Source organism: Aythya fuligula, chromosome 12 (genome assembly GCF_009819795.1).
Source record: "Aythya fuligula isolate bAytFul2 chromosome 12, bAytFul2.pri, whole genome shotgun sequence".
Classification (NCBI taxonomy): domain Eukaryota; kingdom Metazoa; phylum Chordata; class Aves; order Anseriformes; family Anatidae; genus Aythya; species Aythya fuligula.
The window spans coordinates 19,743,689-19,770,794 of NC_045570.1; the positions used below are offsets into that span (position 1 = coordinate 19,743,689).

The window sequence follows — 27,106 nt, forward strand, 5'->3', positions numbered from 1 at the left end:
CCAGAGCCGCTTTCTGCAGCATCAGCAGCTGCGGGCGGGCGCTGCGTGTGCACCAGCGCGGCGTGCACGCGCGCGTGCCAGCCCCTGTGTGTGTGTGTGTGCGCGCGCGCGCGTGCGCTTTTATCACGCTGCGAGCGCTCGGCTCCCCGCAGCGATAAGGCCCGAACCGGCTGAGACTGTCAGTCTGAGTTGGAGGGTTTAGAAATATTGGGACGAATAATTAGATTTCATATCGTTACCGCGGCAGCCATCGGAGGATCAGGCAGATTAATTTCCAACCACCACCCCCCCCGCCCGCCCCTTCCTCGCGCATTAATATTCATTAGAGATGCAGGAAGGCAAAGCCGGGCGCAGCGCTGGCATGGGCAGAGCTGCCGTGCCCCCAGCCCTGCTGTCCCCACGCTGTCCCCACGCTGTCCCCGCGCTCACCCACGTCTCTCCCTGCCCGCAGCAGAGCCCACCCGTGACGCTGGTGCTGGGGGATGAGAGCTGCTGGCTGTCCCGCCTGCCCCTCGTGCCCGGAGAGCCCGATGCCAACGCCGTCATCTTCAGGAAGGGTGGGTACCTGCCGGGGGGGCACAGCCACGGGGGCTGTGAGGAGAGGTGGTGCAAAATGCAGCGCGATACGCAGTGCAGGTGTTACTGCCAGCAGTGGTGCATGCACCTTGCAAGCCTCAGCACAGGCATTGCTGGCAGCGGTGGTGCAGAGCAGTGCGAGTGTTGGTGCAAAATCACTGCCAGCAGTGCTGCAAGTCAGTGCGAGCAATACTGCAGGCAGTTGAGCACCTCGGTGCAAGTAATACTGCGGGCACTGGTGCGAGATTTAGTGCAGGGATTAACGCAAGCATTGGTGCAAGACCCGGTGCAAGTGTAGTACAAGCATTGGTGCAAGATTTAGTGCAATGCTCGGTGCAAGCAGTACTGCAAGCAGTGGGGCAAGACTCACTGCACACATTACTGCCAGCATTGGTGCAGTCAGTGCAAGTATTGGTGCACTGCTCTGTGTGAGCAGTTGTGCAAGCACAGCTGCAGGACTCGATGCAAGCATTGATGCAAGATTCAGTGCAATGTTCAGTGCAAGCAGTGGTGCAAGACTCAATGCACGCATTGCTGCAAGCATTGGTGAGTCGGTGCAGGTATTGGTGCACTACCCAGTGCGAGCAGTTGTGCAAGCATTGCTGCAAGACACAGTGCAAGTATTGGTGCAGTCAGTGCAAGAATTGGTGCACTATTCAGTGCGAGCAGTTGTGCAAGCACGGCTGCAAGGCTCAGTGCCAGCACTGGTGCACGGTTCCATGCAATACTCGCTCGGTGCCAGCAGTACTGCGGGTGTTGGTGCAGGACTGAGCACGAGCACCCTTGGCAGCACCAGGGCTGTGCCAGGCAGCGCGGCTCAGGCGCAGGCTGACACCGCCACCTCCAGGCGAGCCGGGGCTTAGCCACGGCTGGGGGAACGCAGCCAGAGCTGCTGATGGGGGCACCACGATCCGGGGGTGGGGGTCCCGCTAACTGCTCGCCTTTTCTCCCCCCCCCAATATCCAGATGAAGCCGTGTGGTGCAGGACCACGCGCGCCGTGCGGGAGGCCGAGCCCGTGTGCGCCTTCGTGGTGGCCGAGCCGCCAGCCATCCCCAGCCAGGCGCTGAAAACCGAGCCTGGAGACTCGCCCTACACGGCCCCGCTGCACTCTGACATCCAGCTGCTGCCCCAGCAGGCCGGCATGGCAGCCATCCTGGCCACCGCCGTGGTCAACAGTGAGTCCCCGGGGCTGGGGGGCACGGCGGGGGCTCGGGGCGACGCTGGCCGAGGGGTCCCCGGCTGCCCAGCGGGGCGCAGCGTCCCCGCGCTCGCCCCATCCCCTCCCGCCCGTCCCTTCCCTCCGCAGAGGACGTCTTCCCGTGCAAGGACTGCGGGATCTGGTACCGGAGCGAGCGCAACCTTCAAGCCCACCTGATGTATTACTGCGCCAGCCGGCAGAGCTCGGGCTCGCCCGCCGTGGACGAGAAGCCCAAGGAGACGTACCCCAACGAGCGCGTCTGCCCCTTCCCGCAGTGCAAGAAGAGCTGCCCCAGCGCCAGCTCCCTGGAAATCCACATGCGGAGCCACAGCGGTGCGGCACGGCACGGGGACGCCGAGGGGCGGGGAGGTTGCGCGGTCACCAGTTAGAGGAGGGTCCCCCCCCAGTTTGGGGCACTGGTTTGGGGCAGCGCCCTGCTGCTGGTGCTCGCTTGCAAAGCGTAAATTCGGAGCGGGGTTGCTGCGTGTTGGTTAGGGCACAGGGGGTGTCCCTGCGGTCCCCGTGGTCCTTGGTGCTGAGCTGTCCGCCCGTCTGTCCCGCAGGGGAGCGGCCGTTTGTCTGCCTGATCTGCCTGTCCGCCTTCACCACCAAAGCCAACTGCGAGCGGCACCTCAAGGTGCACACCGACACCCTCAACGGTGAGTTGGGGCCACCCAACCCCTGCGGGTCCTGGGGACGGCGGCACCGGGGGATGGCGGCGATGGGAACGGGGTCCCCGCATCCCCTCCATGCCCCTGCATCCCTCGCAGGCGTGTGCCACAGCTGCGGCTTCATCTCCACCACGCGGGACATCCTCTACAGCCACCTGGTCACCAACCACATGATTTGCCAGCCGGGCTCCAAGGGAGAGGTTTACTCGCCAGCACCGGCGCTGCCCAACGCCAAACCCCTCGCCCCCGGTGAGTACGGGATGGGGACGTGTGCCAGCACCCCCTCCAAGGGCTGCGTCGCCATGGGGTGGGATGCTCGGACCCCCCCACCAGCTCCTTTAACACCTTTTTCCCCCCCCTTGGCAGGGCTGAGCCAGCCGAACAACCCGCCCGTGCTGAAGTGCAGCCTGCCAGCCTTCCTGCCTGAGGGGCTGCCGGCCCTGCCGCAGCACGTGGTGCTGCACGGCCCCCTGCCCGCCGTCCTGCCCGGCCCCGAAGCCCCCCCGCAGCCCGCATCGCCCCCCGACGCCGCAACGGGGCCCCCGGCCTCCGAGGCGCAGAACGGCGAGGCCAAAGCCCCCGCCGGTGAAGGGCCGTCCTCATCCTCCTCCTCCTCCTCATCCTCCTCTTCCTCCGGCGAGCCCGTCCGCGTCAAGGAGGAGCCCGCCGACAGCCCGCTGAGCGAGGCGGAGGCGCCGAAAAGCGGGGAGGGGGCCGGCAGCCCCGGCTCGGAGCCAGAAGCCGGCTCCCGAGCCTCGTCCCCCCGCAGCCTCCCCGCGGGGAAGGTGAAATCGGAGCTGGCCAGCCCCACGCCGGGCTCCAGCCCCGTGCCCAGCGAGCCGGGAGCGGGCACGGCGGGCGGCACCGTCTTCCTGCCCCAGTACCTCTTCGGCCACGAGGCGGCCGCCGCCGTGGTGCCGCAGGCGTCGGAGATCCTGGCGAAGATGTCGGAGCTGGTGCACAGCCGGCTGAAGCAGGGCCACGGCGCCGTGCCGCCCGCCCTCTTCACCGGCACGCCGGTGCCCAAAGGGGCCACCTGCTTCGAGTGCGAGATCACCTTCAACAACATCAACAACTACTACGTGCACAAGCGCCTCTACTGCTCCAGCCGGCACCTGGCCGAGGACAGCCCCCCCGGCGTGCGCAAGCTCAAAGCCCCCCCCGGGGCACCCAAGGGGCCCGCGGCACCCCCGGGGACGCTGCTGGCCCCAGCGTCGGGCGAGGGGCAGGGGACGCCCGCTGGGGACGGAGACGGGGGCCGCGCCGCCACGCCGCCACCGCCACCTCCGGCAGCCCCCCCGGAGGAGGGCAAAGCGGGGTCCCCCGAGGCGGAGGCGGCGTCGGGGCGGTGCAGCGAGGACAGCCAGAGCCCCGGCAGCACGGGGGGGGACGAGGGGGACGAGGACCCCAGCAAGACGCTGTGCGAGGCGTGCAACATCCGCTTCAGCCGCCACGAGACCTACGTGGTGCACAAGCGCTTCTACTGCGCCTCGCGCCACGACCCGCCGCTGCGCCGCCCCGGCCTCACCAAGGTCCCCTTCCTGCCCCAACCCCCCCGCACCCGCAAACGCCGCAAGCTCTACGAGATCCACGGGGCCGAGCCGGCCCCTCCGGCGGCTCCCGACCCTAAAACCCCGGGGGCCGCTGCCCCGTCGCCCAGCTCCAGCCCCGACGCCGACGGCCCCATCGACCTGAGCAAGAAGCCGCGGCGGCGAGGCGAGCCCCCGGCGGCGCCCCCGCTGCTGCCGCTGGCCGACTACCACGAGTGCACGGCTTGCCGCATCAGCTTCAACAGCCTCGACAGCTACCTGGCCCACAAGAAATACTCGTGCCCGGCCACCCCGCTGCAGCCCGGCGCCCTGGAGCACCTGCAGAAGATCAAGGGCGCCGTGCCCGCCGTGCTCAAGGGTGGCCGCAGCCCCGACGACGGCGCCGCCGGCGACGGGGAGAAGGCGGCACCGACAACGGGGAGCCCCGGGGGTGCCCCCAAGGCGCTGGCTCTGCCGCCCGCCTACCCCGGGGCGTCGGGGGGGGACTCGCTGCAGCGGTACCCCAAAGGTGCCAAGGTGCCCCTCTCCGTCTGCCCCTACTGCCCGCTCAACGGGGCCGTCAAGGGAGACCTCATCGAGCACTTCCGTAACGCCCACGGGCTCTTCGTGGCCAAACCCCTGCCCGCCGGCCACGGGCTCCCCGAAACCCCGACGCCCGGGGGCGGCAGGACGCCCGAGCCCCCCGCCGCTTCTCCCCCTCGCCCCCCGCTCGCCCCTCGCCTCCGCCGGGACAGCTTCAACGGCAAGGAGGCGCGGGACCCCCCCCGCCAACGGCAGCCCCCGGCCCCCCGCTTCACCCCGGCCCCCCGCTTCGCCCGCCGCCCCCGAGGCGCTGCGGGAGGGCCCCCCGCCCCGCCAGCCCCCCACGCCCCCCGCCTACACGGACAGGGGGGTGCAGACCCCCCCGGCGAAAGGGGGGGCCGGCCCCGTGCCCAACGGCAACCACAGGTACTGTCGCCTCTGCAACATCAAGTTCAGCAGCCTCTCCACCTTCATCGCGCACAAGAAGTACTACTGCTCGTCCCACGCGGCCGAGCACGTCAAGTAGGGGCACGTGCCGCCCCCCCCAGCCTTTTTTTTTTTTTTGGGGGGGGGTCCTGTGGGATAAAGGAGCGGCCAGGGGGGCGCCCGCCGTGCCGGGGGACCCCGCGGACCGAGGGGTGTCCACAGAGGCGCAGTGCCCGGCACCGTGCCCATGGCAGGGGTGGGTGCACGGTGGGGTAAAGGGGGTGTGTGGACCCTTGGGGGGGTGGAGGATTAAGGGGGGGCCCCACAGAGCCTTGGGTGCCCCCAGACCTCGCCCCGAATCCCTCTGATGTGGGGATGAGCGGATGGAGGGGTTTGCGCGCATCCAAAGCGCAAGGACCTGAAGACATCGGGGTGTGGGCAGGGGGGGCCGGACCCCCCGGCCCTATAAAGCCCCCTACCTCAGCCCCATCGCCCTCCTCCACCCGGTGCTGCAGGGAAATTGAGGCAAGGGGGGTTGGGGGGGGGGGGGGCTCTGCCCTGGGCAGACACTACAGGGACAGGAGAGCACTGAAGGCGAGCGCTGTGTGTATACGTGTGTACAGAAATAAATCCCTCTAACACCGCCACGCTGCAGCCTCCCTGCGGGGGGGGAGAAGGGCTGGGGGCCCCGGGGTGCAGCCCCCACCCTTGGAGGGGCAGCTGGTTAATTAGCTGCTTAACGAAGGGGAGGAGCTGCTGTGGGTTCCCGTGCCGGAGCCCTAAAACTGGGCTGGGGGCTCCAGGTGAGTGGTTTTGGGGGCTGGTGCGCTTGGGGTCGGTGGCTGTGGTGGCACCAGCAGGAGGTGGCCACATCCCCGCTCCTTGGGGCTGGGGGGGCACCGGGCAGCCAGCCTGGGGCCACCCCTGGCCAAGGGGTTGGGGACACGAGCAGCCGAGCCACTATCTGTAATTAAACCCTAATTACACCAAACCACCCCAATGTGCTGTAGCTGAGTGGGGTGGCTCCAGAGCCAGCGGGCATCTGGGGTCCCCATGGGGCCAGGAGGCAGCACGGGGCTGCACGAGGCTCCAGCTGCCCCCCCCAAGCCCTGTAGGGGAGTTAAAAAGGCCACCTCTCCCCCAAAAAAAGGGTGATGCAAGGATCCCTCGTGGCACCCCAGCCTGGGGCAATCCTACAAGAGCAGCTCCCCGGGGGGCTTCTTGCACCAGCATCCCCACCCCACTGCCCTCTTGCACCACCGCCTGGCCCAGCCCTGTGCCAAGCAGGGGGGGCAGCCAAAAAAAAAAAAACCCAATTCCTATAGCCAGGGAGGGGAAAGGACGCGGAGAAGGAAAATTGGAGAAGCACCAATTTGACTTAAATATATTTACAGAGTAACAGCTACCGCAAAAACGTGGCCGCATCCACCCGGCACAGCTCTGGGACCCCCCCCACTGCCCCAGCCCTCACTGTGGGGTCTTTTTGGGGGGTGGCGGCGGCGGGGGGAGGCTGCGGGGCAGGACTCGGGGCAACGCCGGGCTCCTCTCCTCCTCCTTGGGCTCCTCGGTGGCATCCAGGAGCTGCTCCATGTAGCAGGAGGTGCCCAGCAGCACGTGGCCGGTGGCTTGCATGGTGAAGAGCACCCAGCGCAGGGCTTCCCTGGGGAAAGGGGGGGGGAGGTGGGTGAGCACCCGCTGGCGTTTTGGGGTCCCTTTTGGGGGTCCCTTTCGGGGTCACTCACTTGACGAGCCGCTTGGCGCCGCGGCAGCGCAGGTCGTAGGACATGCTGTAGGTGCCGTAGAGCGTGGCTTTGACGTTGAGGCAGCCCAGGTCCCGGGGGCTGGTTTTGTAGAGGTCAAAAGTGACGCAGGCCACGTCGATCCGCCGGGGGGGCTTGCGGGAAAGGCTCAGCTGGTAGCCGGGGGTCTACGGGCACAGCGGGGTCGGGAGTCCCCAATAGGTCCCCCCCCCCCGTATCCAAAGCACCTCGCGGCGCAGCGTCGCGCCGGATCCCCGCGGATCCCGTTTTGGGGATGAAATTGGGATAATTGGGGGGGGTTCCTAATTAACCACCCCACGGGGCTCACCTTGGGGGCAGCCCACGTCTGCCCCTTGGCCAGCGCCATCAGCACGGCGCCCTCCTCCAGGGTGCGGAAAAACGCCTCCGTCTCCACCGCCGTGCCGTCCTCCTCCAGCACCAGGACAACGGGGCCGGGGGCCAGCAGGGCGCTCTGAGCCTGTTAGGGTGAGGTTTGGGTTCGGGTTCGGGACAGACAGCCCCTAAATGGATGGATGGACACACGGACGGACGGACGGCTCACCTGGCGCAGCAGCTCGGCGAGGCTCGGGGCCATGATGCCCTTGCGCAGGCTGCGGTCCCAGTTGCAAACCCGAAAAGGTCGGGGCCGCGGGGCCGGGCTCAGCAGCAGCTGCTGGGTCATCGAGGCGCTGGCGGAGACGCATCTGGGGACGGGGATATGGAGCCATCAAGGGGACCCCGACACCCTCCAGCACCCCAAATCCCCATAGGGATCAACACGCCATAGCGGGGAGGACCCCGGTGTGCCCGATCCGGGGACGGTGCCACCCCACAACTTACTTGGAGACGGGGGCGGCCAGGCGCAAGCTCAGGGATTTGGCGTAATCCATGGCGGCACCCCGCTGGGTTTGGGGGGAGGAAAAAGGTTTTCAGCTCCGGGTGGTGTTTGGGATCTCCGGCCCCGCAGCTTCCCCGCAGGGGTTGCGCCTGCCCTTTGGCCGGGGCCAGGCTCGGTGTTCCCGTTCCCGTTCCCATCCCCGTTCCCGTCCCCGCCAGCACGGCTCTTACGCAAAGCGGCGCGTGGGGCTGAGTCAGCGGCGGGGCAAAGGGGAGACGGAGACACAGCCACAGCCGCGCCCCGACCCCATACAAGGGGGCACCGGGGCTGGGGGCACGGATTTAGGGGCACCCACCCGGCCAGGGTAACCCCGGTGCTCCAGGGAGAGGTCGACAGCCAGCCCCAGCCCATAGCCCCCATCCCAATAGCCCCCATCCCAATAGCCCCCATCCCAATAGCCCCCATCCCAATAGCCCCCATCCCAATAGCCCCCATCCCAATAGCCCCCATCCCAATAGCCCCCATCCCAATAGCCCCCATCCCAATAGCCCCCAGCCCGTCCCCAATAGCCCCCAGCCCGTCCCCAATAGCCCCCAGCCCGTCCCCAATAGCCCCCAGCCCGTCCCCAATAGCCCCCAGCCCGTCCCCAATAGCCCCCAGCCCGTCCCCAATAGCCCCCAGCCCGTCCCCAGTAGCCCCTCACCTCCACCCCACACTCCCAGCAGTGCCCCCCAGCCCCACTCACCCTATATAACTGATGGCAACAGTGGGGTGGGACCAGTTTGGGGGGCGTGGGACCAGTTTGGGGGGGGTGGGACCAGTTTGGGGGCGGGGTGGGACCAGTTTGGGGGGCGAGACCACATTGTGGGGGGCGGCACCAGGCTGCAGCCCTCGCCCCCTGCCTGGCTGCCCCTCCCCACGCCCCCAGGCACCATCCCAGTGCTCCCAGTAACCCCCACGTGCTCACTGGGGCACCCCCAGGTGCGTGCCCCTTTAAAAGGGGGCGGGGCCAGACGGGGGGCGTGGTCATGGTGGGGTGGGCGTGGCCAGGCGGGACGGTGCGAGCCGGGGCGATAAGTGGGCGTGGCCATGCATGAGTGGGCGTGGTCAGGCGAGTCATGGGCGTGGTCAATCGAGTCGGGGGCGTGGTCCGGCGATGAGGGGGGCGTGGTTAGAGGATGTGGGGGGGCGTGGCTTCGCGGGCCGGGGGCGTGGCCTCTCTCCCGCTCCCCTCCTCCCCTCCCCCTCCTTGCGCGCGGCCCGGCGCGTCTTGATGACGTCACGCCATGGCCGCCCTGCGCCGCCGCGAGTAGAGGCCCCGGCCCGAGCGCGCCGCCGCCGCCGCCGCCCCCCCCCCGCTGCCGCCGCCGCCTCCTTCCCTCAGCTCCCCGGCCCCGGCCCCGCTCCCCCCGGCTCCTCCCGGCTCTGCCCGGCCCCTCCGGCCCGGCCCGGCCCGCCCAGGTCAGCGCCTCCCGCCCTGGCGCCGGTTGCGGCCTAGTGCCGGGGGGGGGGGGCGGCCTGTGAGGAGAGGGGGAGGGGAGGGGAAGGGGCAGGGAAGGGTGAGGGGGAAGGCCCCGGGTCGGGGGGGGTGGGCCCGGTTTGGGGGGGGACGGTCCTGGTTTGGGAGGGGTGGGCCCGGAGGGGGCTGGGGTGGGATTGGGGTGAGGGGGTGGGGGTGTGGGGAGGGCCCTGAGGGGGTTGGGGGTGGCTCTAAAGGGGCTGGGGGGATCCTAAGGGGGTCGGGGGGGCCCTGAGGGGCTTGAGGGGGCTTAAAGGGGCTGGGGGGGGGCCCTGAGGGGGTTGGGGGGAGTCCTAAGGGGGCTGGGGGGGCCCTAAGGGGGTTGTGGGGGGGTCTAAAGAGGTTGGGGGGCCGCAGGAGGCGCTGACCGTGTCCGTCTGTCCCTGTCCGTCTGTCTGCCTGTGTCCCCGTGTCCGTCTGTCCGTCCCCCGGCCGCAGGCACTGCCGCAGGAGCCTCGGCCCCGGGGCGCAGCGCTCGCAGCCCGGCCTGGCAGGAGCCCCCCCCAGGTAAGGCGTTAGGGTCCCCTCCTGTCCCCCCCAGTCCCACAAAGGGGGGGGGGTGCAGCCCCCCGGGGAGGCTTCGTGGTGGGTGCAGGGCAACACAGAGCTGCTGCAGGGGCTCAAATCCCTCCTGCGAGGCGCCCCAGCAGGGCCATCTCCTTCTCCCAGCCCTCCTCTCGCCCCCCCCCAGTAACGTTTTCTCTCTTTGCTGCTGTCAGTAACTCAGCTCTCCTGCAACGGCTGCTGCTTTGGCTGTAGGAACACCTCCAGGGGGTGAATTCTGCCTCCTAAGGTTTGCCCAGATTAAAGGAAAAGGGTCGAGATCTAATCCCACTAGTTGCCTGCAAGGCATCTGATCCAATTTTCCGAGTAGAGCTAGATTTTATGATTATTCCCAGATCCCACAGAAAGCAGGAGCAATTGTACTTGATTTTTATCAAGGTTTTTATCAAGGGACCGAGGCTCCGGTCGCTCACCATTAGCATTTGCTAGCACGGAGCTGCAGGAAGAGCTCCACGTGCTCCAGCTGTAGGAAAATCAGTTCCACCCCTAAACAAACTCCAGCTGCTTCCAGCTCCCTTTCTCTTTGGGTTCCAGCCCCAAACCCACCTGACAAAGCAGAGAGTGGCACCGGTTGGCTTGGCGTTAGCGTTCTGGATCAGAGCTCTCTGTGCTCACCTTTAAACCTCAGCTCGCTGCAGGTGGCTGTCACCGAGCGATCCTCCTAAATTACCAGCAAAAGGCGGCTCGGTTCCTGCACTAAAAGCTTTCCTGACAGCCGCCAGGTCGTTGGGGTGTCTTGTGCAGCTTCAAAGTCAGAGTTTCCCCGAGGACGTCAGAGGAGGGTGAGTTTCAGTCAGCTAACTAACTCCGTTAGCGACCAGAGGCTCATTCCAAGCAGAGGCCCAGGTGCTTTGCTGCTGTTCCGTGTGTCTGTTTGATTTTCTGTGACGCTCCTTTCCCAGCTCTCAAGGCATTTTATCTCCTTCTCTTGCTGTTCTTCCATATTTTCACCCGGTGTGGTTTCTGCCCTTCATTTCTATTTTGCTTCTGTTTTTCAGGTCTTTATCCCCAAAACCTTTTTGTGCTGCGTTTCCCTTCTGGCTTGGCCACGCCATTTCCCATTCACTCTCCTCAGCTCATTCATCATTTTTTCCCCCATCCTTGTGGCTAGACTTAGCCCCTGCTCCAGAGCTTTTCTGGCCTGCATTAACCAATGTATTCATGCATCTCATTAATGGAAATATTTTGATTTTGCATCAGGCTGCTCCTTCCTTAGCCCCTGCCCAGAGGGATCTGTCCTGTGGCCACCCAGGGAGCTGTGAGGTAGCTCCCAGGGGGCTGTGGAGGTTGGGTTTGAGCTTGGTTCTTGCCATCTGCCTGGCGATTTATAATATTTAAAGACTGAAGCTGATGGATCTGCCAAGATCCAGTTTTCTGTAGTGTACCCAGTGCCTCTGGAAACGCCTGAGCTGTAGGCTCCTGCACCGCGTTCGTTGGGAAAAAGCTTTTTGTGGCTGAACCTCGAAGGGGGAAATGTGCTGAATGAAAGTAACGCTTCCCAGGAGTTTCTGTCATTGGTTTCAGGTCCCGTCTCAGCTGCCAGCTGTATCTTACAGGTGCTGTGCTGAGTGAGAGGGAAGTTGGGCCTTTTGGTGCTAGCCCTGCTCAGCCTGCCCGCAGGATGCTGCCTCCAGCAGCGAGGCAGTCAGCGGTGTGTAAAGTTTTAGCTTTGCCAGCTTAATTTAAGGCATGGCTCAGAGCTTTAACACGTTCTGGTTGGAAACAGAGCAATAAGAAACAGAAATTCTGCCAAAAATAGGCGCTGTGGTCAGGCCACTGTGAGCTGATAGGAGCTGGGTGGGGGCACAAAGATCCCCTAGGAGCAACTGGAGGGGAAGTTTTGCTCGACCTGAGGGACTTTTGTGGGGACAGTGAGCGTTGTCCAGCTCATAGCTGGCAGCTGGTGTGTGCTTACTGAACGTGGGACAGCTGCAAAGTCCTCGATTTTTCTATTGAGACATCATGTGAGCTGCTTTTAAGGGGTTTTCAACTCAGTGAGGCATCCACAGGTGCTTCTAGAGATGGTAAAAGACACAATTTTGGCCACAAGTGCACCCCCTCATTACACTCCTTCCAAAATCTCCCAGTGGAAAGGCTGGTCCAACTTCTTAAGCCTGCCAAAGGTTCTCCAAACTTTGAAAAATGCTTGGGTGGGCTGTTCTGAACTAGTCTGTTTCAGACGTGAGGAGCCTTAAAAGTTGAGCAGATGAAGTCAGTGTTGCAATAAAAGCAGCTTTGACCGAAGTCATCTTTGCCTGAACTACCTGTGGTTTTAAAGATACCTCTGAGATAAAACACTGCCAAGTGAGAAGTGTTGTTATATACCTGCTTTGTTACCCAGCCACTGAGCTACAAGTCAAACAATCTTTCCTGTAGCTTAACAATTATTTTTTTTGCTTCTGTGGCCAGTTTTGAAGACAGTAAGAAATTTTTAAGACACAAAAATTCCAAACTTGTGAGTTATGAAGGTTATGGATTTCTGCTCTACCATTTATGTCAGAATTATTCAGTTTAAAAGGCTTCCATGTAGTCAGATTTTCCTGGTATTCATCTGTAGGTGTCATTAAAGGAGAGTGGAAAGGAAAAGACGAATTTAAAAAAATAATAATAATAATAATAACCTGCAGGATTCCAGAGACTGGGGATAAATGGTTTTTCTCTACGAATAAGAGGCTACAAGTAATACTGATCAGGTCAGGGATAAGATAGTCTTAATTAATCACTTAATTAATGCAGGTAAGGATGTTTCTGTGGTACTAAACCTTCGCTTGCAGTCCTGGGGGTCTGCACAGGGTGAGGAATGGCAGTGGGCACGTTATCGCCCCCGTCTCACCCCTGGCAGTGACCTGGTGAGGAGCTGCTCAGCCCTCTGCGGGGCTGTTAAATCAAGCATCTTGCAGGCTGCTTGGATTTTGTGAGCTCTTTTCAACCGGCTGTCACTGATTGTGCTCCTTATCATTTCTGCTGATGGAAATGAATAGGAAATTATAAAAAAAAAAAAAAACTCCGTGCATCAGTTGCTTACAATAACGCCCGTAACAGCTGCCGGTGGAGGTGAGTGCTTTATGCTCATCAGCTCAGCTGGGGGTGAAAAATTCATATTTGTTTTCTTCCCCAGCCCTCTGAGGGGCTCGGTGTCGAGTGCAGGGAGGCATCTAGTTTGCTTAAAAGCTTTTGTTTTGGTGCTGCTTGTTTGGAAGAAACCAGAAAACAAATTTCCTGAGCACATCCCAGCTTGACAGCTTTTTACAGTCCTGCTGGCCTCGCAGGGCTGACCTTCCACGTGTGATGCGCGAAGTTGTAACTTCCCAGGCGCTTCGGCAATTAAAATTGCTGTCATAAAATTGCTCTCGAAGCCAGCACCAATTTGTGCAAAGCGTTGATGAGCTCGGCAGCAACCTTTCTGCGCTCAGGAAGGATTTGTTTCAGGTCCCATCCCGTTTAAGTGCCCAGAGGCGCTTGCTGTCTTTTAATTTGGGTTTTTAACTTTTCAGCAGAAGCACAGCTTCGGTTTTGAGGAAGAACCCGACTTGCTCCAGAGTGCAGAGAAACAGGAGCAGCTCGCAGGCAGCTCCCAGCGTGACCCTGCTGCTCCCCAGGGCTCCATCGGTCGGCACATTTATTAACTGGCTGATATTTGTGCAGGGCTTTGACAACTTGAAGGAGAGCTCAGATACAGGGGACTAAGATTTATACGTGCTTGTACTGCTCAGGGGAGAGTTCCTGTGCTTTTTATTTTTTGAGGCACATTCCCAGTCCCTCTGCAAAGCTCCCAAGGTGTGAGGAGCAGGATTTTCCGGAGTGGCTTTCATCTGGGGAGCTTGCTGCAAATACCAGCTGATAATGTCCTCGCTGTGGTGAAGGCAGGAGATGTTATCGCAGCGATGACAGCGCATCTGGCCGTGCCCAGGACATAAATACGACAGTCCTTGGTGTGCCTTCAGCCTGCCTGTCTTTTGCCATACATGATAGCAAGAGCGACCCCCCTGTGATGAACCAGAGGAGCAGAGCAGAGAATGGTGGCTTTTATCCTAAAAAGAGCGGGTAAAAACCTGGCAGCTGATGCCGTGGTTTTGTTGCTCCAGCAGTAAACGTGCTTTTGGGGAGGCTGTAGCTGGGAGTGGCTGAAATAAAACGTGATGCACAGTAAGGTGAAGAAACCCTGTCGGTTCATAATCCCAGGTCTTTTCTTTAGCCCGAACTCTGCTTCTGTAAGCCTTGCTTGGCCTCCAGCTTTTCACTTCTGGCCGCCCAGGGGTTTTCATCACCGTGAGCTTTTGTCTAGCTGTGGAGCTGTAATCTTAGCAGGAAGAGACGGGGCTCAGCTGCTTCCTGGGTCGCACAGGCCTGCTATAAATTTACGTGTTCTGGAGTAAAAGAAGTAAATGTACAGGTTCTGCTTTGTTTTTGTTTTCCCTGCTTTACATCTCGTTCATGTCCGTTGCATTTATTATGCTTGCACTAAGCAGAGGTCGGATTTTTAACCTGTATTCATACCAGGCACACGTTCCTGTTGGACTCCCAGGAAAAGCGCCTGTTGGAGAAGTTTGCTGCTGCTTTGAAGAAGTTCTGATTCCTTATTATATAAAGCAGGTAGAGATTAGCTGGCAATAATTAACCTTGATTAGAAGTCCAGGATTTTTCATGAATGCATCCTATCCTCGTTTTCATATCTGTTCTGGAAGCAGTGTAAAAACCAGTGCGAGTATATCCCAGACTCACAGAATATGGGCTCTTTTTTTCCAGAATCTTTGTAAATGGTGTCCCTGCCTCCCGGGGAGCCTGTGCTGTCTGCAGCGCCGTGTGCTTATGGTTATAAAAACGTCTGAAGAGCTGGTGGCAAAGAAATGCCACCACCGAGTGTGCTTGGGGTGAGAAAACCAGCGTGGGACCTCCTAGGGATTGCTTGGTGGGAGAGCTGCTGCAGCTCACCTGCTAGAGCCTGTAGCTGAAATCCCAGCCTCGTGCTCTACCCTTGTGTGTTAAGGGTCTCTTACCTAGTCTGGAATAAATTCTTTAAGTAATTTAAACTGTTTTCTTCTTGAAGGTAGTAAGATAAACTGTGTTCATGAGTTCAACTATGTTTTTTTTTTTTAGGAGACAAAAATCAAGGCGAATCAAGGGAAATGTTTCTCGGTTTCCCAACTTGTTCTCTATAACAAGTGGTTTTTTTTGTTGTTTTTGTTTTTTTTACCCTCTGCAGACAATTGGGTACTGATGGAAGTTTCCGACAGCCCTGAGCGAAACCCCTGCTCTCCCGGCGAGGAGGACCAGCGGCTTTCCGATGACGAAGCCCTGAAGGAGAGCGGGTCGGAGCGGGAGCTCGATGGAGAGGGCGGCCGAGGCAGCGTCCTGGGAGAAGAGGAGGAAGACACAGCCCGGGGACTGAGTCAGGGCGAAGAGGAGAACCACTCGGATGAGGAGGATCGCTTGAGCGAAGCCAAGTCTCAGGACTCAGAGAACAACGAGCGGAGCGGGGAGCTGAAGAGCCCTCCGCCTCGCAAGGGGGAGGAGGAAGAGCGCACCAACGACCTCGGGGATGAAGCGTCCTCCGTCACCCGCGAGCTGGACGAGCACGAGTTGGACTATGACGAGGAGGTTCCCGAGGAGCCGAGCGCTGCCGCCGCCGAGGAGGATGGCGAGAAAGCTGCTGGTGAGGATGACGAGGAAGAGGAGAAGGGAGACGACGCCCACGAGGACGAGAAGAAATCCAGCGGGAAAAGCGACGACGAGAAGGACGGCCAGGATCCCGTCAAGGAGAAGAAGAAAGAAGAAGACGACGGAGAGATTGACGACGGTGAAATCGATGTAAGTAGGAGCTGCTCCGAGGGGGGCAGAGGCCCTGTCCTTGTTTGAATATTTGCCTCTCGGATGCCGTGCCTTTTTCCCTTCTGTCACCTGAACGTGCTAGCTGGGTCCCAAAGTAACGCGCTTTTTCCTTGGAGGTAAGACCACGCTGTGTGCCAAGCCCCAAACTCAGAGGTTAGGGCACCCATTGCCACGTATTGTAGAAAAATTTTGTGCCACGTGTTGTTGGAGCAGCTGCAAACGAGTTTTTTCCTGCCCAATATGGAGCAGCTCCAGTGCTTTAAGATTAAACTGTTCTGCTCTGGCTCTCGGAGGACTTCAGGATGATGCTGACAGCAAATTGCTTAGCAAGGGGTTAGGGGACCACAAGCTGCCTCAGCAGCTTCCTTTGAGAGGCTGGAGCTGTGGGGTGGCTCCGTATTCAAGGTGTCAGGCTGTTTAAAAAAAAAAATTGAGTGTTTTTTCCCCGTTTGTCTTTGGGTAAGAAGCTCTGCAGTGCAGCAGCTGGATTTAACGTAGCCTAACACCAGGTCCCTCTTGCAAAAAAGGACACAACGACTGGCAGGAGAGTAGAAACCCTTCCTGGTGGTGAACACTGTGCTTAAATCCAAACAACAGGAGTGTAGGGCACCACGCAGAGAAGTGGCTGGTGCTGGTAGGTCCCTCACTGAGACAGCCCAGAGCATCAGCTGGCTCTGCTGCTCCCTGCCCCTGCCAAAAATGCCCCCGTGCAGGCAGACCAGGCTGGGGCAGCGTGATATTTCATGGCACACACACAGGTGGGTGGTTACCTGGTTCCCTTAGGACCAGAAGATGACCATTTGCTCCATAATCAGCTGTTCTTTGACCCCAAAAAATAAGTTTGTCTGTCCTTTTATTTATTTTTTTTAACTTTAATGGTTCTTTGGCAAGTTCTGTGTTGCTTTGCTTAAAAGGTGACGTTGGTTTTCTGCACCGTACCCATTCTGCAGGCAGTTTTGTGAGGGTATTTTCAGAAAGCCTCTGGAAGTCGCCTGTTTCTGATTCAGTTAGAAGGAATTTCTGCGTGCTGTGGGAGAGTCCAAGCAGGAAAAAGAAAATCCCGGAGTTCTGATTCTGTGCCTGCTTCTTGATTAAAATATGAATGCTTTCCTTTAGAACCCGAGGCATTCTTAGGAGCGCTCTCCTTACAAAGCCCGAGATGAATCCGAGGTCTGGTTTTCATACGTTAACTCATAACAGGGGTTCCCAGCTGCCTGATTCCGAGGAGACCCCCCAGAAATAAAAATTCCCCTTTTGTTAGCGCAGCCTTCACACGGCCCTTGTGAAAGGAGCCGAGCTGGCGATGCCATTCACACATCCCTGAATGCCAGCCCGGCTTTGGGGGAAAATCCTCAATCTCGGCGCTTTCTTCTGCTTCCAGACTTCTTTCTTCGGAGAGGGGACATAAATACAGATTTGAATGTGAAGCCACGTGTCTTTAAGATCAGTTCTCGCTCAGGAGAGTGCTCCTTGTGTCGCCCCAAAAGGGCTGCCCCACAAGAGGCTGTTAACCCAGCTCTCCGTAGACCCTTTAGAGACAAACAATGTTTTTTTTCCTCATTTCCAGCTGTTAAACTGACCCAAGGTCACAACTTTCTTAATCTTCTCCTGGCCATGGCGTTGTTCCGATGGCTGTGCAGTGGGAAGGCCTCTGGGGTGTGAAAAGGAGACCCCCAGCTCTTATTTCATGCTGCCTTTTAGGAGAAATCACCAATTTCCTTGGGAGCGCACCAGCCAACTCTGACAGCTCTCAGGTCACTTGGGCTTCTCTGCATCGTTCCCTCTTTTTTAGCTCTTTTGACTTCTCAGGTGTGGCCTAACGAAGGCAGCAAAGGCTTTTTTTTCTTTTTTTTTTTTCCCTTTTTTTCCTGGAGAACAAAGGCAAAGGCTGGTGCTTTCCAGCTTCTTTCCCCTTGAGGAGTTCCGTGGCCGTTCATCCACGCCCATCCCCGGTGGTTCTTCACCTCTGAAGAAACCTCCAGCTTCCAGAATTTGGCCCTGTGTTGTGCGGGGATAACACCGAGTTTTGTTAGGGCCGATTTGTAGGTTCATGGAAGAAATGCATCCCACGTCGTTCCTGGAGAGCTCATGGGGTTATTACTGCTCAACCTTGAAGCATTTCATGTTTCACTGCCATGACAGCAGAATTTAGCATATGAGTGCATCCTGTCTGTACTAATTAGTTGCATTAAGTGCCCGTATGCAGGAATTTGGCTCTGTATTTTCAATCAATTAAGGGAAGGGATTGTTTGGGGCTCACCAGCGGTGCCACGGTGCAGTTTGAAGGCTCAGAAGGGCGGCAGCATCGCCCAGCTGAGCTGCTGTAGCTGCCAGTGTGCACGCCCCTAGGAAGGAAAGGTAACAAAATTTGTCTCATTTGTGTGAAGCTGCCCCTGACTGCCTTCCACGTGCCATCAGCCAACCTTACTCATCTGGAGCATGTTAATATCTTAATCCACCACACCATTTTTGAGCCTGGAAGCACAGATTGGGGAAAATGATGCCCCTTGGTCTGTGCGTGGCACCAGGATGTTCTTAATACCTGCTGGTTGTGCAGTCAGCGTGGAAGCACTGAATTTGATCCATTTTCCTGTTCATAGCAGCACGTTTGGGGTGTTTATCACAGCCTTTTATTGAATTTCCGTTGTGCTGTGCCTCGGGGTGCGCTTTCAGCGACTGCTGTGTGGTGAAATGTCAGGTCGCTGCGTGAAATGTCAGCCTGTCTGTCTGTCTGTCTGTTCCAGGATGACGACCTGGAGGAGGGAGAAGTTAAAGATCCCAGCGACAGAAAAGTGAGGCCGCGTCCCACCTGCAGGTTCTTCATGAAAGGTAACGGCGTGCTGTGGTGCTGGAAGCAAAACCAAAGGTGCTGGAGGTTTTTTTTCATTTGGTTTTGCAGCTGCTAAGCTGCTGTCTACACAATTATCCCTGCCCCAGGCATCCTTGATATCACCTTTCTGTTCCTTGGTGGCCAGATGCTGAATTTACATAGAGCCAATATGCAAAAAAAACCTCAAGCCCAGGTACGGTGAGCCCGGCAGAAGCAAATAAAGGAAAACAGCGTGGAAGAAATCTGCTCAGGCTGATTTAATAACCAGCCATTGCTTGAAGAGGTTCTGTGATGTTATTCCCTGGAAAACCAACGTGGCAAGTCTCGTTATTTCTTAGCAAGCTGACGCCTTGCCAAAGTGTAATTGTTTCTTTTAATTCCACATCCAGCTTGCTTCCCCAGTTATTAAAAGGCATTCGCTGATGACTTTTTTTTTAATTGGACATAGAAAATAGTTTCCCTGCAAGAAATAATGTGGCATCGTGCTGGCCCCAGTTATTTTTTTTTATTATTATTTTCTTTTTTCAAGCCAAAAGATTGCGCTGTGCTGTGTCAGGTACTACGATTCTGAAATAGGATTTGGATTGCCAAGAAGAAATGGGGGCAGGAAGTCACATAACCTATTTCCTACTGCACGTGAGACTTAAATAAGGACTTGAGACTTTTAAATCTTAACTGATTCTATTTCTTACTTGTTTTGATTCTTCCTAATGAGACGTTCCCTGAAGTTTGTGTGACTGTGACAGATGCCTTGCAATTCTCTAGCACAAACAGCAGGTTTTATAGAAAGTTGTCTTATTTGAGCTGCTTATAGCTCGGTTCTTCCTCCAGCTCCCCCTCCCTGGATGTTTACTCATTTACTTTGTTTTATTTACAATCATCCTCGAACCATTTATTGAAATCGGAAACTAAAAGAAGGGTGGGGAGCAGGGTGGAGCCTTCATCCCTTGCGTCAGTAGCGTTTGCAAGGTAGGGAATTGCTCGGGGGGTTTCCAGCGCTGTGACCATCAGATAGCACTCACCTGGCTTCCTGAACCTCTTCCGGCACTGAATTTTCTGCCTGTGCTGAGACACCCAGCGTGCTGGCGCGGTGATGGAACAGGGAAGTCCCTGTGCGAGGTGAGCTTTTTGTTCCTCAATCCCCAGCGTGACACACGGCACTGAGGCGTTCGCCTGAGTCAAAGTTCAGGCTGCAGAATCTCCTGCCCCGGGATTTCGTTGAGCTGGCATCAGTTCAGATAACGTTGACACTCGCTTCTGCGTGCACCCTGCGGGCCTCAGTGCCACCAGGGAGCTCGGAAGCCGTCCACGTGTGACCTCGAGGGAAGATTTTCATCCTTGCTGTGTCTGAGGAGCCCTCATGTGGCTGCATCTGTCCCTGTGGCTTGAGTGACTGGCTGGGAAGCCTTCCAGAGAGGCAGCTTTTGATGTGCAGCCACCCTGACGCGTGTAGCAGAGCCCCCAGCTTGTCAGGGCAGTCATTCCCTGTGACATTTCGGTGAGAGAGGTGTTGGTGGAGGCGTCTGACAGCCCCTGCACTCAGACCTCTCCTGGCAGGCGTTCGCTAGTCACTGAGAAAGGACTTGGCAGCCGCTGAGCTCCCGTGCGAGGGGATTTGTGCTCTTATTATATTTGACAGCACAAAAGCAGCCGGTGTTACACCTCTGATCAGGAGCAGCAGCTCGTGGTTCGTCTGGGACCGATGGGGAGCGTTTCCAGGGACTGAGTGCTCCTTACTCAGGTGCAGCGTGGGTTTCTGACATGCTGCCTTGCCAGCTGAGATCTGGGAGGTTCCTCCTTGGGCCTTTGCAGCGTTAACTGCTCTGTTCCATCTGAGATCAACGTGTTACTGCCCGAGAGAGCAGAGCTAGCGACGCCTTTGCGGTGTGGCTGTCTGCCATGAAATCTGCAGAACGTCTCTTGCTTGAAGAGTGAATTGCCAGATGGAAAAAAAAACAGGGTTTGTTTCTAAAACGAGCTGAATTAAAATCAGGAATTAGCTTTGTCTCCTGCCGGAGCCCCCCCGAGCGTTGCCGTGCTGGTGACTGAAGCTAACGAGCGGAGCAGCTTCAGGTTTCTGTCTGCTGCCCTCCTCAGCAGCGTCTCCTTTCCTGCGTTGTGCTGGCAAGCACAGAGGCAGCTGGAGAGAAATCTTTGATGTGCTTTGTGCCTCACCAGAGAGACGTTTATTCTGAACGCGCTGTGTTGTTTCCCTTGCTGTCAGGTTGGAGTCATTGTTTTCTGTAAAAGATGGAGTTCTGATTTAAAGTGTTTGTCTTTAACATGACCTAAAGAGCTCACGGGCTTATTACTGTGTCTGCTTAACGGCGTGTGTGTGCATCCATCACTCCTGCTCCCTGCCATAATAAGGTTCTTGTGCATTCATCCATTTGCGACTGGATCTCTTCACTCTGCCCTCTCTGAGAGGTTGGGGGTGGCAAGAACATTCAAGTGGGTAACGCTCAACAAATTCGGAGAGAAGAGAGGTCGGGGATCTGAAACGACATCATTCCTTGGGCTCTACGTGGTTGTGGGGCTGCAGAAACTCTTGCTGTGGTGTTCAGGCACACGTGGATCTAACCGAACTCTGTATTTCCACAGGTCATTGCACGTGGGGCATGAACTGTCGATTTATACACCCTGGGGTGAATGACAAAGGAAACTACTCCCTGATCTCCAAGCCTGAGCCCTTCTCCCCAAACGGCGCACCACCTATCGGCCCTCACCCGCTGATGCCGGCCAACCCTTGGGTATGGATCCCTCTTGTGGGAATTCCTGGCTTCTGCACCAAGCTTTTGGCTCCTGAGGAGGAGCTGAAGGCTTTATTTGGGCTGGTACTTGAGCAAAATTCAATACGTCTGTTGGGTACGTGATTTTTAAAAGGTAATCTTGAAATCCCTAGTAGAGGGGAATCATTTTCCAAGCAAGTCCTAGCTTCTGTCCTGCTGCTGCATCTCCAAAGTACTTAAGGGTGTTTACAAAAGCGTGTGCTTGCTTAGGATTAATGTTGAATGTCTGTCTTCGTCCTCTTCTAACAGGGAGGGCCAGTCGTGGATGAAATCTTACCTCCACCCCCTCCAGATCCTCCAACAGAAAGTGCCTGGGAGAGAGGACTCCGGCACGCTAAAGAGGTAAACGGACTGCCAGCAGAGCTTCCTTCTGGAGCATGTGGGGTCTTCCTCTTTTTAAGGAGCCTTTCTTTTGCCTTTTAACTTACTGTGATAAACAGCAAGGAGCAGTTATTGCACAGAGCTGGCACACAGGTCTGGTTTTTACGTTAGCATGAGCTCGTGGCCCGGGGTAGTTCAGGGATGTTGAAGTCGAGCCCTCCACAAAGCTGAGGCTGGTCCAAGTTGCCTTTCCTCAGCCCCTGTTTTTCTGGCACCCATGGGATCCGTGTGTCTGATCGTTACAGTGGGGTTTGCATCTTTGAAGCTTAGTGCCTGTCTGCTGCTGCTCTGAGCTGGTGGAACAGTGAATTACACTCCCTGCATCAAGAACGTTTTGTTATCATGCACATTTGTAAGACCTGGGCAGAAGAATTTGGAGCAGGCTTCTCCCATTTTTAACGCATCCATTTCTGTGCCTCTGAAAACTCCTCTCTTAACAGCGCTTTCATTTCTGTGTTGTGGCAGGTACTAAAAAAGGCTACCATGAGAAAAGAACAGGAGCCTGACTTTGAGGAGAAGAGATTCACTGTGACTATTGGAGAGGATGAGCGTGAATTTGACAAAGAGAACGAGTTTTTCCGTGACTGGAATTACCGCATCACCAGAGATGTCAGAGATCCAGCGTAAGAGGCAGTTTTGTTTTTGCTACGTGGGATAACGGGTGGGATGTGCAGCGCAGCGTGGCAGTCCTCAGGTTACTTGAGCCTCTAAATCAGAGGAATGCCCATCTCAGAAAATGGAAACAACACCTGTTAAGCAGTCTGCACACGATTACAAACCGGAGCTGCCTCCACTCACGCCAGTTAAACACTCTCTTCCCTTTGCAGTCTTCTTTACACCTTTCTACCTTTAATATCACTGGCACAGTGGTCCCTCAAGGACACTATTTGAATAGTACCTACCTCACACCAGCACATTCTCCAGACCTTTTTTCCTCTTCGTGCTTTTATTCCAATCCCTGAGGGTTTTTAAATGCTGAAGTTGGGGTTGCAAAGTTGCTCAGTGCCCAAGAGCTTCAGGGCAGAGCTGTTGCAGCTGGCTGAATGTTTATTTGCAAGGGTATTGGCACAGGAGTTGGGCTTAAAAAAACACCTTGACCTGTCCCAGATAAACTGTTCAGTAAGACACTGGTCAGAAAGCAAACTGTTAGCTGCCAGGGCGTCGTTTGGGCAAAATCAAGCGTCCTAAACTTAAGTTGTAGGGTGGAGGAGGTAAAACATAAAATGGTGGAGACCTCAGCCACCCTCCTGACATGATTGAGAGCAGGCAGGTGGCCTGAAACGGGAGCAAGGAGGCATCAGGCAGCTCTGGGAGATTTATGTGGTAGTTCTCAAGCCAAGAAGTGGGATGGAAAAGAGAGGCTTGCGTTCTGCAGGAGTTAGGTGAACGCACATTTCCCTCTTGCACACACATCCCCTGTTCCTCCTGCACGTACAGACTTGGGCAATACTTCCACTCACAGCAAAGCGTCTGCAAGGCTTGGCTCCATCTTTTTGAGTGAAAGAATTGATGGAAAAAAAAAAAAAAAAAAACTGCAAAAGAGCAGGTTAAGCTTTTGTTCAGTAGGCTTTGATTTGCTCTCAAGTGCAATTCCACTCCCAGATTTAAAAAGGAAGCAATCTCCTCACTTCTGTGGGCTCTAACAAAGCAGTTGCCCCATACTGATGTTCTTTACCTGTGTAGAAATCACTCTGCCTTGGTCTTCTGTTCCTCTGAGAAGGCTTTCGGTTGTACCTGGGGCTTTATTATCACCAGTGCTCACGTGGATTAACTGTTTTATCTGGTTTAGAGTTGTGTATGGAAACCAGCATCTCCAGTGAGCCTTCTGCTTGTTTTATGCCACTGCCTCGCAGTCATAACAATTTGTCTTTTTAGGTCTAGGGCTGTTTTTTCATACAGTCGAGAAAAAAGTGTTATATTGCATGTAGCCAGTGTTAAGCAGAAGTAAGCAAACAAGTGGAATTTCTGAAAATTGAGGAATCTTTATGCATAAACAGGCTGTGGCGTTAAAATAAATTAATTGTGCATAGAGGTAAAAGTTACGAAGCTGTTACTGCTGCACACTGTAGAAAATAGTGATTTTTCTCATGCACGTTACGCGTGGGTTGACACCTTGCAGCAAGCTAAGCACTGGTGGTTGAGCTGGAATGTTAATTAAATGCTTTCAGGACTGTCTTGTGACCTGTGCAGATGTCTGAATAGTTCATAAATCCCTTTTTCTTTTTTGAAAAACTATAGGGAGGTGGACATCAAAGAAAACATTAACTATGGGTAAGCAGGTCTTTGATTCCGGTACTGTTGCAACCGTACGAAAGTGTTCCCTTTCCTCTCTCCATTGCACCTCTTCAAACTTCCTAGGCCACAGACAGCTGCCCCATCAGGTGTGGCTGGCAGCGCATTGACAGGACGGCTGGATTTGATTTTGGGGTGACACCAATTACTCACCTGAGGGTTTAAGCACCGAGTTACCAGTAACTGTCACAAAGCACAGCAGGGGCGCTTGTTTAACTGAACAGCAAGTCCCCAAACATCAGGGGAAGGGAGTAGGGCAATTCGGATTTGAGCTGGGTTGAAAAGTAAAAGCTTCCTTTTTGGTGTAGCTCGAGACTTTTTCTCTTTTTGAACACCTGATGTCGCTGAGTCTATATTGCTGCGTGGTTGGCATCAGGGGGTTGTTGCTGAATTAGGCATTGGCAGTTCCTGGCATGCTTCCCCTTGGCTTATCACTTCAGGCAGCGAAGTAGAAATATTAAAAGCATCGAAAGGAATATGGGTAGCCACTTGACTTGCTGGGCAGCTCTCCCATCTCGGCCTCGTTTGGATTATTTGGCACTTAGGGTGCAAAAGCAGGCCATTTATTTCCCATGCTCACGAGTCAAGCCTCACTGCAGATAATCTGCAAGCCGGGAGCACTCACTTTATGATCTCAATTCTGCCCCTGCCATTCTGTGGCCCTGGAAGTTTCCTGTTCCCCGTCCCCACCTCCCCGTCTTCACAGCGGGTCTGATATTGTCACTCCAGGTGGCTGGCAGGGATTGCGTGTTGTCGGGTCCGTGAATTAAAAAACCTCAAATAACCCTAACAGAAGTGGTTAAACGGAGGACACGTTGCACATTTTTAGGGGGTGGGTTTTAGATCCTCTTCCTCCCCAAGAGGAATTAGGGTTTTGCAGCTAGGGTGTGTCGCGTGCATGCTGGGGGCCGGAGCCTGTTTTCCACTGCAGGTACCTTCAGTGCATGGAGCAACCTCGGGTTTGGGGCCGAGCCTGTCCCCAAAGCCCAAATTCTTGCACCAGAAGGCTCAGCAGCACTTTGTTTCCTTTCCAGCCAGCGCTGGGACATGCCCCTCACCTCTGGTGGCAGAGGAGCAGGAGCTGGCCCTGTTCTGCTCCTGCTGTGCCCGTGGGAGGGAGCCTGAGGTAGCTCTGTGTGCAAGGCCACAAAATGCAGCTCGAAATCAATGGGGCAAAACGGGTTCCGTTCCGTTGGAAGCAGCTGGTAAAAAGCAATCGATGTTTCTGCGTTTTTACCGCATTGATTTGAAGGCCGGGTTTGGTCAGTCCTTTTTGTGTTTATCCAGAAAGGGTTGTGATTTTTCTCGGATAAGTTTCATTTAAAAAAAAAGACCATTTCTGTCTGTTTGGGCTGTGTAGGGAACGCACCGCTTTCCACGGTCCTATTCCCCTGAACGTGGGTTTTCCTGTCAGGGCAGCGACTTAAGGCCTGACCTAGAACACGGAGCGTTTGTTGATTTCCCTTTCTAACCTTCCCTCTTTTTCCTTGTAGGCTTGACCCCTATGCAGATCCCTATTATGACTATGACATAGAACGGTTCTGGCGTGGTGGGCAGTATGAGAATTTCAGGGTTCAGTACACAGACCCAGACCCGTACCGTAACTACAGAGTAAGTAAGGTAATAACACCCCTTCCGCGCTTTCCCTTTCAGCTTTCTTCCAGGTGCTCGGCCCCTTTCCAGTGCAGCTCACTTAGGATTTTTCTCCTGTGTCCAAGCTGCTGAATCTAAATCCTCCAGGTAGCTAAACCTTGAGTGACACGTGCCCCGGCTGCTGCTCTGAACACGAGGCCGTTGTGCAGCCTTCCTCGGAAATTTGGGGGAGGGCAGGAGCCTCCAGGAAATGCTTTGAGAGGAGAACGGGCTCCTCGTTGGTTCCTAAGAAGGGATTAGACGTGGACAGGCGGAGGCTCCTGCACGTCTGCCCGCTGCTGGAGGAGTTGCTCGTGAGTTGCTTTGAGTCAGACGAGGAAAGCACCCGGCTGCTGAAATCCCAGGTGCAGTCAGGCACTGCTGTGAGGTGCAGGGCTCCGTGGAAATAGGGCTTGGATCCCTTTCCCTCCCCTTTCTGCCCTCACGCAAACTGGTGTGCCTTGAGAGCAGTGTCAGAAGGAATAAATCCTGCTCATTGGTAAGCGTCCCTAAAAAGGTGGCTTTCTTTTTGCTGTAAGGCTTTGCTGCTTTGCAGAAGCCTGTCCCAACTGTTGCTGCGTATCAATTATTGTCACCCTGCTTGTTTGTAAAATTAATTAGCTGGTTATAAGCATGATGAACACTATGGGTAAATACGTGTAAACATCAACACGTTCCTTTAACGGGCATAATAAGCAAAACTAGCCTTGGACTGTTGTTGCCTTTGAAAATTATAACCGTGGTGAATGTGATGTGGTGCTTTGATCCTCCCCAGCTCCTCTCTGCTCAGGAAACAGTGATGGAACGAGCTCTGGGGTTATCTCTTTGCCCTAACGCGGGAGGGAATATGGGATTGCTTTTAAGTCTGCCACTTTGAAACCTTGCGCTTTCGGATGTTACCACAATGCTGCAATGATTTCTCCTTTTCTCTTTTGAAAGGAAAGAGAGCGAGAACGGGAAAGGGAACGAGAAAACCGACAACGCGAGAGGGAACGAGAAAGGGAGAGGGAACGGGAGCGGGAGCGGCGCCAGAGGGAGAGAGAACGGGAACGGGAGCGCGAGCGCGACAAGGAGCGCCAGCGGAGGAAAGAAGAGTGGGAACGCGAGAGGGAGCGAGTGAAGAGAGATGAAAAAGACAGGCAGCACAGGGACCGGGACAGAGACCGAGACCGGGACAGGGACAGGGAGCGTGACAAGGAGAAGGAAAAACCAAAGCCCCGGTCTCCGCTGCTACCGAGGTAAGTGCTGGCTTCGGGTCTGACTTTGTTTTGGTTTGGTTAGGTTCGTGCACATCCATGGAGAAGACCCCGATTATCCGCAGCTCTCCAGTCAAGCTGTAGTTTGGAGAGCAATGTGATGCTTTACGTGAGCCTTGCTGGCCACTAAGTGGAGCTAAAGCATCAGATAAGAAGCAGGGAGCGTAACCTGGTGCTGAAAGGGCCCTGTCAGTCCCCGAGGTACGGAGATGTTCAGCCTTTCCCCGGTCCCTTGGGGTTAGGGCATGGTGCAAGGCTGGCCGAGGCCCCAGCTGGGAGTCCTGCAGATGGTGCTGACTCTTTGCAGCCTTGACAAATGCCCTTTGACAGGAACCAGGGCTGGTCTGGGAGTCTGCGGATAACAGAAGTATCTGGAGTGTCATTAAATAAAACTCCCAAAAGAGACTAGAAGAGGTAAACGAATTTTGCCTTGAAACCAATTTCTGCCCGGTGTTAGGATGGAATTGGGGTA

The 27,106-nt window shown here is 56.3% G+C and overlaps 3 protein-coding genes across 7 annotated transcripts in view; 2 read left to right on the forward strand and 1 right to left on the reverse strand.

The window, feature by feature from the left end:
- Positions 1–5,044, forward strand: part of ZFPM1 (zinc finger protein, FOG family member 1) — a 31,256-nt gene extending 26,212 nt beyond the window's left edge. The window contains 8 exon segments of the mRNA XM_032195731.1: positions 452–557; positions 1,543–1,752; positions 1,884–2,108; positions 2,339–2,434; positions 2,546–2,695; positions 2,813–4,755; positions 4,757–4,813; positions 4,856–5,044. Of these exon segments, the coding sequence (XP_032051622.1) occupies positions 452–557; positions 1,543–1,752; positions 1,884–2,108; positions 2,339–2,434; positions 2,546–2,695; positions 2,813–4,755; positions 4,757–4,813; positions 4,856–5,044 (2,976 nt within the window).
- A 1,367-nt stretch (positions 5,045–6,411) lies between these two features.
- On the reverse strand, positions 6,412–7,594 carry CIDEC (cell death inducing DFFA like effector c). Its single transcript, XM_032195797.1, has 5 exons — positions 7,545–7,594; positions 7,267–7,408; positions 7,033–7,182; positions 6,687–6,871; positions 6,412–6,604 (listed from the first exon to the last, which is right to left on the reverse strand). Exons 1-5 carry the CDS (start codon positions 7,592–7,594, stop codon positions 6,412–6,414), a joined length of 720 nt encoding a protein of 239 aa, XP_032051688.1.
- Positions 7,595–9,510: 1,916 nt separating this feature from the next.
- Positions 9,511–27,106, forward strand: part of ZC3H18 (zinc finger CCCH-type containing 18) — a 41,575-nt gene continuing 23,979 nt past the window's right edge. For 2 of the 5 annotated variants that reach the window (XM_032195734.1, XM_032195735.1), the window contains exons 1-9: positions 9,511–9,568; positions 14,829–15,433; positions 18,199–18,283; positions 20,886–21,034; positions 21,323–21,415; positions 21,920–22,077; positions 23,693–23,725; positions 25,240–25,366; positions 26,318–26,616. In XM_032195734.1, the coding sequence (XP_032051625.1) occupies positions 14,843–15,433; positions 18,199–18,283; positions 20,886–21,034; positions 21,323–21,415; positions 21,920–22,077; positions 23,693–23,725; positions 25,240–25,366; positions 26,318–26,616 (1,535 nt within the window). In that variant the 5' untranslated portion in view covers positions 9,511–9,568; positions 14,829–14,842. The remainder of the gene's footprint in view (positions 9,569–14,828; positions 15,434–18,198; positions 18,284–20,885; positions 21,035–21,322; positions 21,416–21,919; positions 22,078–23,692; positions 23,726–25,239; positions 25,367–26,317; positions 26,617–27,106) is intronic. The other 3 variants (XM_032195736.1, XM_032195737.1, XM_032195738.1) reach the window with 3 other exon arrangements.

Coding starts and splice junctions, on each gene's coding strand:
- CIDEC (XM_032195797.1), bottom strand. CDS start 7,594: ATGGATTACGCCAAATCCCTGAGCTTGCGCCTGGCCGCCCCCGTCTCC. Junction 7,409..7,544: donor CTGGCCGCCCCCGTCTCCAA/GTAAGTTGTGGG, acceptor CCCCGTCCCCAG/ATGCGTCTCCGCCAGCGCCT. Junction 7,183..7,266: donor TCGCCGAGCTGCTGCGCCAG/GTGAGCCGTCCG, acceptor TCACCCTAACAG/GCTCAGAGCGCCCTGCTGGC.